This window comes from Polypterus senegalus, chromosome 10, assembly GCF_016835505.1.
Source record: "Polypterus senegalus isolate Bchr_013 chromosome 10, ASM1683550v1, whole genome shotgun sequence".
Lineage (NCBI taxonomy): Eukaryota > Metazoa > Chordata > Cladistia > Polypteriformes > Polypteridae > Polypterus > Polypterus senegalus.
In genome coordinates this window covers 68,020,414-68,031,003 of record NC_053163.1, presented here as the reverse complement: position 1 = coordinate 68,031,003, position 10,590 = coordinate 68,020,414, and the positions used below count along the sequence as shown (strand labels likewise).

Here is a 10,590-nt window from a genome sequence, read left to right as displayed (position 1 = left end):
CTCTGCAAGAAACAGTTTAGGATTTTTTAGAACCTGTTGGGACTTCATTGATGTTGTTCTAAAATACCAATGCCAGGTCATTACCAAACCTTTTTTGACATTTTAATACAAAACTGGGATCTTAGCATATACTGTAGCTCTCTGAATTGGGCAGGGGAAGGAGCTTGTGTTTTCAATTTCTTGCAATTCATTTTTGGAGTACAAAGTCTGTACTGCTGTATTATTTGTATAACTGTATTTTTGACTAACATGTGGAATTGATGTTTTTGTTTTCTTAATAAAATAATTTAAAAGAAAAAAAAAAAGATGAAAAAAGTGGTTTCAAAATGTCTTACTTCTAGGGTAATCCCAATATAATTCACATATTAATGTTTCATTGTGAAAATAAATAAACTATTAAAAGACATGTACTGGCATGTTTAAAATGTTATTTTAATTGAATCTATATTTAGAAAACCTGGGGTTACTTAACTATTTTTAAAATAATACATAGAAATAATTTAACTAAATTGGCTGTTCAGTGGATACTTAAGCTTGTTAAAAAAATTCCAAATACCTTCAAATACTGTATAAGCATGCAACATTTTATAACATTCTGAAAATATCAGGCTAGATAAATACTGTGTATACGAACAGTTTATTGCAATTCACAGACAAGAAAAATGCAGTTTTAAAAATGATCTGGCAGAAAAATAAGACCCTTAACATTGCATCAGAAGGGTAAATTGCCACCACAAATACTTTATCCAGAAAAGCCAAGTCATGATGTACTGTATATCATTTACATCCACCCTGTCCCTTCCGGCTGTTCATTTCTTAAATAGATGTTAAACAGAAAGTTAAATCTGTTTAAGAAAAGTCTTAATATGCCACACACCTGTGCTTGCAAATACAAAATGAGTCACTGAACTATTGCTAATTATAATTACTAATGTAATAAAAATAAAAAAAAAAACACTAAAATCTCCTTATTGAACTTTTAACTTTCTTTCAAACAAACTGTTGGGACTCTTTGACAGCTGCCCTTCCATTACCTCATCTTCTTTTGCAAGAGTGTGTATGTTTTTTAAAAAATTTTGTTGAAAATAAACAATGATAGTTTACCAGGTTTAAAATCTTTGAGAAAACTAAAAATAAAGTGCGTTTCAAGTGCGTTTGATATATCTGAAAATTGCATGTAGTTTATGTTTAGTAATGTTCCACATAGTTGATCAACCATTGGACATTTTTCCATTATTGATAATCATCAGCTGTGTATACTGTATCATGTTAAAATATATATTAGCCTTACCTTAAAAATCATAAATAAATATTTTCTACAATTGCCACAAACAATATTTTTTGGTTTTATTCGGAGTCAGCAGGGAAACCATGTGAATGTAATATAATGTGTCGGCAGCAGTGCACTTACAGTAAGTGTTACTCATAAACTACTCACATGTACTTTTCCGATCATCGTAACTCTACTGAAACTGCCCTAATGTGGCACATTTACCTACGCAGCCATAACCAGCTATTAAAGACGCAGGCACTTAACAGAATAGAGAACAATATAATTTCATTATGTCTGTGCTTAGCATTCTGCTTTTCCACTGCCATCAGTCTTCTAGTCATCTTGGTTACCTAAAAAATAAAAACACAAGTTTAATTTTTATTTCAAATACAAAACAGACCTTTAGAGCTGCTTGGCACATTTCAAGTCATTCATCATGCCTCATACCTAAAGAAATGAACCTAAGGCAATTGTTTTTAAGAATAATTTATAGTAGACGAAAATATTGTGACCAAGGAGAAAATAATAATAGAGTATCAAAGAATGATGGTGCATGAGACAGAATATATTTAAAGTATTAATTTTGAGTTAAGTTAAATTCATTCTTCATGAATAATTTAATAAGCAAGATACAACCTTAAATTAGAAAAGGTTGGGACGGTATGAAGAATGCAATTAAAAAAAAAAACTCAGTGATTCTTAAATTTACTTTGACTTTTATTTAATTGTAGACAGTATGAACCCAAAATATTTCATATTTTGTCTCATCAACTTCATTTCATTTGTTAATATACAGTGCATCCAGAAAGTATTCACAGAGCATCACTTTTTCCACATTTTGTTATGTTACAGCCTTATTCCAAAATGGATTAAATTCATTTTTTTCCTCAGAATTCTACACACAACACCCCATAATGACAACGTGAAAAAAGTTTATTTGAGATTTTTGCAAATTTATTTTAAAAAAAAAATTGAAAAAGCACATGTACATAAGTATTCACAGCCTTTGCCATGAAGCTCCAAATTGAGCTCAGGTGCATCCTGCTTCCCCTGATCATCCTCGAGATGTTTCTGCAGCTTAATTGGAGTCCACCTGTGGTAAATTCCATTGATTGGACATGATTTGGAAAGGCACACACCTGTCTATAGAAGGTCCCACAGTTGACAGTTCATGTCAGAGCACAAACCAAGCATGAAGTCAAAGGAATTGTCTGTAGACCTCCGAGACAGGATTGTCTTGAGGCACAAATCTGGGGAAGGTTACAGAAAAATTTCTGCTGCTTTGAAGGTACCAATGAGCACAGTGGCCTCCATCATCCGTAAGTGGAAGAAGTTCGAAACCACCAGGACTCTTCCTAGAGCTGGCCAGTCATCTAAACTGAGCGATTGGGGGAGAAGGGCCTTAGTCAGATGGTGACCAAGAACCTGCTGGTCACTCTGTCAGAGCTCCAGAGGTCCTCTGTGGAGAGAGAAGAACCTTCTAGAAGGACAACCATCTCTGCAGCAATCCATCAATCAGGCCTGTATGGTAGAGTGGCCAGACGAAAGCCACTCCTCTGTAAAAGGCACATGGCAGCCCTCCTGGACTTTGCCAAAAGGCACCTGAAGGACTCTCAGACCATGAGAAACAAAATTCTCTGGTCTGATGAGACAAAGATTGAACTCTTTGGTGTGAATGCCAGGCGTCACATTTGGAGGAAACCAGGCACCGCTCATCACCAGGCCAATACCATCCCTACAGTGAAGCATGGTGGTGGCAACATCATGCTGTGGGGATGTTTTTCAGCGGTAGGAACTTGGAGACTAGTCAGGATAAAGGGAAAGATGACTGCAGCAATGTACAGAGACATCCTGGATGAAAACCTGCTCCAGAGCGCTCTTGACCTCAGACTGGGGCGACGGTTCATTTTTCAGCAGGACAACAACCCTAAGCACACATCCAAGATATCAAAGGAGTTGTTCCAGGAGAACTCTGTGAATGTCCTTGAGTGGCCCAGCCAAAGCCCAGACTTGAATCTGATTAAACATCTCTGGAGAGATCTTAAAATGGCTGTGCACCAACACTTCCCATCCAACCTGATGGAGCTTGAGAGGTGCTGCAAAGAGGAATGGGCGAAACTGGCCAAGGATAAGTGTGCCAAGCTTTTGGCATCATATTCAAAAAGACTTGAGGCTGTAATTGCTGCCAAAGGTGCATCGGCAAAGTATTGAGCAAAGGCTGTGAATACTTACGTACATGTGATTTCTCAGTTTTTTTATTTTTAATAAATTTGCAAAAACAAATGTAAATGTGCAAAAGTAAACTTTTTTCATGTTGTCATTATGGGGTGTTGTGTGTAGAATTCTGAGGAAAAAAATGAATTTAATCCATTTTAGAATAAGGCTGTAACATAACAAAATGTGGAAAAAGTGATGCGCTGTGAATACTTTCCGGATGCACTGTACATCCATTCTTGTGTTTCAGGTCTGCAACACATTCCAAAAACGTTATGACAGAAGGGGGGAAACTACGGCCAGTAATGAGGTAAAGCAATTAAATAATTATGTGATTTCAAACAAGTGATGTCAACAGGTGATTGTAATCATGATTCAGTACAAAAGCAGTATCCACAAAAGGCTGAGTCTTTAAGGAGTAAAGATGGGCAGAGGATCTACAGTTTGTTAAAAAATGCGTAAGAAAATTACTAAAATGTTTAATAGCAATGTCCTTCAAAGAAAGATTGAAAGGGATTTTCTTATTTCTCTCCCTACAGTTCATAATATCATTAAACAATTCAAGGAATTTGGAGGAATTTCAGTGCATAAAGGGCAAGAGTTCAAGCCTAAACTGAATACCCGTGGTCTCTGATCCCTCAGACGACACTGCATCTAGAACCATCACTCATCAGTAGCCAGTAAAACCACACAGGCATGGGACTGTTTTGGCAAACCTTTGTCAAGCATGACAATACAGAGTTACATTCACAAATGCCACTTAAAACTGTGCAAAAAAGAACCCTTATGTTAACCATGTCCAGAAGCAGTGTCAACTTCTCTGGACTCAGAGGCATCTGGGATGGACCATCACACAGTGGAAATGTGAATTATGGTGAGATGAATTAGTATGCTAGATTACTTTTTGGGAAAAATGATACCATGCCTTCAAGACCAAATATGAAAAGGACCATCCAGACTGTTATTAGCAACAAGTTCCAAAGCCAGGGCCTGTCATGGTATGAGGCTGTGTCAGTGTCCTAGGAAAAGGTAATTTATACTTCTGTGACAGCAGATTTTAGGGCAACATGTGCTGCCTTCAAGAAGACATCTTTTCTAGGGGTACCCATACCTTTTTCAACAAGACAATGCAAAACCACATTCTACACACATTACAATGGCATGGCTGCAGAAGAAGAGGGTACAGGTACTAGACTGGCCTGCCTGCCTGCCTGCCATCTTGACCCATCCACAATAGAGAATGTGGGGAGAATTTTGAAATGAAAAATGCAACAATGTCCCTCTATTGCTGCACACATTAAGATTTGTTTGCAGGAAGAATGGGACAAAGTAACACCTGAAACACTTCATTGCTTGGTATCCTCAGTGCCAAAATATCTTTTGTATGTTGGAAGAAGGAATGGCAACATTACAAACTGGTGAATTCTTTACTGTCACAACTTTTTTGAATGTGTTGTGGGCCTGAAAAGCAGGAATAGATGTTTATTAACAAATTAAATGAAACTGATTAGACAAAACATGGAATATCTTGGGTTCATACTGTCTGCAATGAAATAAAAGTCAAAGTAAGTTTAAGAATCACTGCGTTTTTTTTTTTATCTGCATTTTCCATACAAAGTCAAGTCAAGTTGAGGAGCATGCATTGGTTTAGTGCATTGCCGCACCCACCACATGACGAAACAGCTTGGGTTCCAGATTGGCAACCCCCCAGGCAGACCAGTCCAGTCCCAACCTCCGGAAATGACCCTCTATCTGCTGCAGCCAGGTGTTTCATGGGCTACCCCTTGGCCTGGTCCAGCCACTCTGGTCCCCAACAATGAAGATCCTATTAGCCGGATCACCCTCGGGGAAATGCGTCACATGGACATAGTGCCGTAACTGACGCTCTCTCACAATTTGGGACTCCATGACCTTCGTCCTTTTGCATAGATATCGGGAGCGCCACACACCCCTTTCCAGTGACCTCATGACCCCCCTCCCCCCGCCCATGCTTTCCCAATCTGTCTACTGACTTCATAGGAAGAGTCACCAGAGACACGAATGTCACTGCTGAGGTAAGTAAACCTCTCGACAAGGTCGACACTCTCTCAGCAGACAGACACACTGCTGATGGCTGTGCCTAGGAGGTCATTAAAGGCCTAGATCTCGGTTTTTATCAGGGCACTCACAAGCCCAGACACTCAGACTCCTCACTCAGTCCCTCGAGAGCCCCGATCAGAACCTCCATTAACTCCGTGAAGATCACAGCATTGTCTGCAAAGTCAAGATCAGTGAATATCACTTCACCAACTGATGCCCCACAGCCCCACGACCCTGCCCAACACCCAGTCCATACGAGCACTGAACAGGGTGGTAGAAAGAACACACGCCTGACGAATCCCAGAATCAACTGGGAAAAATACAGAAGTTCTGCCTCCACTCAGCACAGCACTCACAGTACCAGTGTAAAGGCCAGCCATGACATCCAGCAACTTTAGGGGGTTCCCACGAAGACGCAGGATGTCCCACAGGGCAGCTGGAACAAGACAAGACAAGACACTGAGACAGACTGTGTTTTTTTTGTGTTTTTTGAAATTCACACCTAGACTCCCCCGGTCCCCTCTGGGACACCTTCCACTTCCTGGCTCCCTGATGCCCGGAAATCGTCACTGAGATACTGCAGTGATGGACAAGTTTTTGAAAAGGAAAGAACTGGACTCTGAACAAAATTTGGAGGCAGATGAGAGCCCAAGTATGAGTGGGGGTCAAAAGAAAGCAAAGATGGTTAACGCAAGCAAATTCTCTGGCGCAAGGCAATATAGCGAAAGCTATATTTCAGTTGGATTTACTTGCACTGGAGATACAAACAAACCAACTCCACTGTGCGTGGTGTGTGGTAAAAACCTAGCTAACAGTGCTATGGTCCCAAGCAAACTTAAACGCCATCTCCAAACGAAACATCCTTTGCTTCAAAACAAGAATGCGGACTATTTTATTCGCCTGCGTGACAACATGGAGAAACAGGCAACTTTCATGAGAAAAACCACAAAGGTAAATGAAAGAGCTCTTAAAGCTAGCTATCAAGTTGCTGAACTTATAGCCAAGTCAAAAAAGTCGCACACTGTGGCAGAGACATTAATACTTCCTGCCTGCAAAGCTATTGTAGAGGAGATGCTCGGACCTGAAGCAGCTAAGGAAATAGCCAAAGTCCCTCTCTCAGACAACACAATTTCCAGACGTATTAATGACATGTCTGCAGACATCGAAAGTGTGGTTTTGGAAAAGATCCGTATCAGTGAGAAATTTGCATTGCAACTTGACGAGTCTACTGATATCAGTGGACATGCTCAACTCTTGGCCAATGTGCGTTTTGTTGATGGTGATGCAATTAGAGAAAACTTCTTTTTTTGCAAGGCATTGCCAGACAAAACAACAGGAGAAGAAATTTTTCGGGTCACATCAGAATACCTTGAACAAGGAGGACTTATGTGGGAATACTGCACAAGTGTCTGCACCGATGGAGCTGCAGCCATGGTCGGGCGCACCAAAGGCTTTGTAAGCAGAGTGAAGGAAAGAAATCCAGATGTGATTGTTACGCATTGTTTTTACACCTTGAGGCCCTCGTAGCAAGACTTTACCAGCAGCCCTAGTTCATGTGTTGGATGATGTTGTGCATGGTAAACTTTATAAAGTCACGACCGTGAAAAGTCGCATATTTTCAGCTTTGTGTGAGGAGATGGGAGCGAAGCATAAAACCTTGCTGTTGCATACGGAGGTCCGGTGGTTGTCGCGTGGCAAGGTCTTGGTTCGTGTGTATGAGCTGCGGGAGGAACTTAAAGTGTTTCTGACAAATGAGAGGTCAGATTACGCAAAGCAGCTTGCAAGTGATGAGTGGTTTGTAAGGCTGGCATACCTGGCAGATATATTTTATCATCTGAATGAACTGAACACACGAATGCAAGGCCGAAGTGAAAACCTGCTTACAAGTACAGATAAAATAAATGGATTCCGTTCAAAGGTGCAACTCTGGCATCAACACGTGGAAAGTGGCAATCTTGAAATGTTCACACTCACCAAGCAATGGCAAGGTGTTCACACTGCTGCACTGTGTGAGATAATAGTTAAACATTTAACAGCTCTTGAGGAGAAGTTGTCATTTTATTTCTCTTCAGTCTCCACTGAATGCCTTGACTGGGTTAGGGACCCTTATAGCTCAGCATCAGTTGGTGGAAAGGACATGACTTTACAGGAGCAGGAGGAACTAACTGAACTGAGACAGAATTGTGGTTTCAAGCTAAGATTTGCTGATCTACCTTTGGACAGTTTTTGGTTGGATACCGCCAAGGAGTTCCCCCTTCTGGCAAATAAAGCTATTTTGACATTGCTCCCATTTTCCACTACATATCTGTGTGAGATTAGCTTTTCAAGCATGATTGCTATAAAAACCAAATACAGAGAGAGACTGAGAGCTGTTGACGAAGAGCTACGTGTGTGTCTTTCTTCGATTCCAGCCAGAATATCAGCTTTGTGTTCAGCCAAACAGGCCCAGGTTGTGCACTGAATTTTATAATTTTTCACTATTTTGTTTACTTAATATTTCATAATAAAGTAATTATAAAATACTTTCTTTGTGTTTATTTGATTCCTATTCAAGAGAATTACTTTATATATAGTCAATATAGGCACAGAGTTAAATTTTTTAACATTTTCTAATGGTGGTGTGCCTCGTGATTTTTTTCATGAAACAAGTGTGCCTTTGCCCAAAAAAGGTTGAAAAACACTGAATTAGAGAATCAGCCTCAAGAACTGTGGACCTAAAGATGTCCAACGTCCTAACCAGAGGATTAGCATTAAACAGCTGCTCAAAAGTAGCCAACCCAGTGGGTCACAATTGCAGTGTCATCCATAAAGACTGTTCCATCACTCTCCCTGACTCCAATTCTCCAAGAAACAGATTCGGATGTGTGTAATGCTTCGATTCCTCTGTCAGCAGTACGTCGGATACTAGACCACAGATGGTGTATCATTTGCTCACTGATTCCTCTAACAAATGCCCTCAGAGCTCACAGCTGTCTTTCTCAGTTCCCAGTACAGACCATAGTTGCCATATACATATATAGCAAATAGTTTTACAGTTATATATATATATATATATATATATATATATATATATATATATATATATACATTATAGTCAGAAATGGCTGGGGTGGCGACCCAGCCGGGAGACCCAGGAGGACCGGAGGAGGGCTTGGGCCTTCCCCAGACCATGTGGGGGCGACCACCCTGGTACCTTTGGGTACAGGGCTTTGAAGCTCCACCCTGGAGGGGCTTGTTGTCACCACCAGGGGGCGCCCCTATGCCTTTGGAGCCCTGGACCTCAGCACTTCCGCCACACCCAGAAGTGCTGGGGGGAAGAAGAGCGGGGACACCCGGAATGCTTCCAGGCATCAGCCGGCACTTCCGCCACACTGGGGCATGTCGGTGGAAGATTGCCGGGAAACACCTGGAGCACATCCAGGTGATTATAAAAGGGGCTGCCTCCCTTCATTCAAGGCTGGAGTCAGGTGAGGAGTGGACTAGAGCTGGAGAAGAGAGAAGGAGGTGATCTGAAGTAAGGCATTGCTGTTGTGGCCAACTACTTTGGGGACTTGTGGGGTTTGTGTGCACTTTAATAACTGTAAATATTAGTGTAAATAAACGTGTTGTGGGTGAAATGGCGTGTCTGCCTGTCTGTGTCCGGCCAGCTTCCACTATATATATATATATATATATATATATATATATATATATATATATATATACTAGCAAAATACCCGTAGTGTGTTAAAGAAGTTATGAAAAAGAAAAGGGAACATTTTAAAAATAACGTAACATGATTGTCAATGTAATTGTTTTGTCACTGTTATGAGTGTTCCTGTCATATATATATATATATATATATACCTGTATATATATATATATATATATATATATATATATATATATATATATATATATATATATATACTAGTAAAATACCAGCTTAGCGGAGAAGTAGTGTGTTAAAGAAGCAATGAAAAGAAAAGGAAACATTTTGAAAATAGCGTAACATGATTGTCAATGTAATTGTTTTGTCACTGTTGTGAGTGATGAGTGTTGTTGTCATATATATATATATATATATATATATATATTTACACACACACACATAAACATATATATATACATATCTATACATATACACATACATACATACACACACACATATACACACACACACATATATATATATATATATATATATATATACACACACACACACATATATAAACATATATATACATATACATACATATCTACATATATACACACACAGCTATTTCAGATCAGTGCAATACGCTGCTTGTTAAAACGGATAACTCCGCTCTTACGTGCAAGTCTGTGGATATTATGAACTATCGTATTTGTTCAAGTTCTATTTAAATTTTAAATAGAAGGAATTTTTATTTAGTCGACAGAAATATCTTTGGTAGGAATGGTAAAAACAGACAGGAATATTATTCTGAATAAATCAACTCAAACCTTAAACAACTTATAATATTTTGCTCTCCATAAAAATATATCCTGTCTAAATTATACAAGTTAGAAATAAAGTAAGCGTTAAAAGAACAAACATTCAAATTTCTTTACTCTTATGTAATTTTATATAAAAATAAACTTAGATTTTAAATATCCCAAAAGATTTTGCTCTCCATAAAAATATATCCTGTCAAAATTATACAAATTCAAATATGAACATGCTGCATAACAAAACCTGGAAATATAAATAAAATGTGTTCCTTTCAGCAATAACAAATCAAATCATTCAGTTGTCTTTGCTCATATGTCATTTTAGAGCTGGACGCCTGGCATCTTTTTGGCACAAGTTCGTTTCTGTTTGGTGTGAGGTTCTGTGTTGTGGAGATTCTCAGGATGGATTGCAGGTGCTCATCAGTGAGGCGACTCCTGTGTGCTGTTTTGTTAGTCTTTATCACTGAGAAGAGCTTCTCACACAGATATGTGCTACCAAACATGCACAAGGTTCGAGCCGCATGTAGACGGACTTTTTATGTTCTTCAAAGTCACCAAAGCGCCGTGCAAAC

At 39.3% G+C, this 10,590-nt stretch overlaps 1 protein-coding gene across 8 annotated transcripts in view; it reads right to left on the bottom strand.

Annotated features, from left to right (window-relative positions):
• Positions 1-618: 618 nt before the first annotated feature.
• Positions 619-10,590, bottom strand: part of LOC120537171 (mitochondrial fission factor-like) — a 37,352-nt gene continuing 27,380 nt past the window's right edge. For all 8 annotated transcript variants that reach the window (XM_039765908.1, XM_039765904.1, XM_039765906.1 and 5 more), the window contains one exon: positions 619-1,623. In XM_039765908.1, coding sequence (XP_039621842.1) covers positions 1,492-1,623 — 132 coding nt within the window. In that variant the 3' untranslated portion in view covers positions 619-1,491. The remainder of the gene's footprint in view (positions 1,624-10,590) is intronic.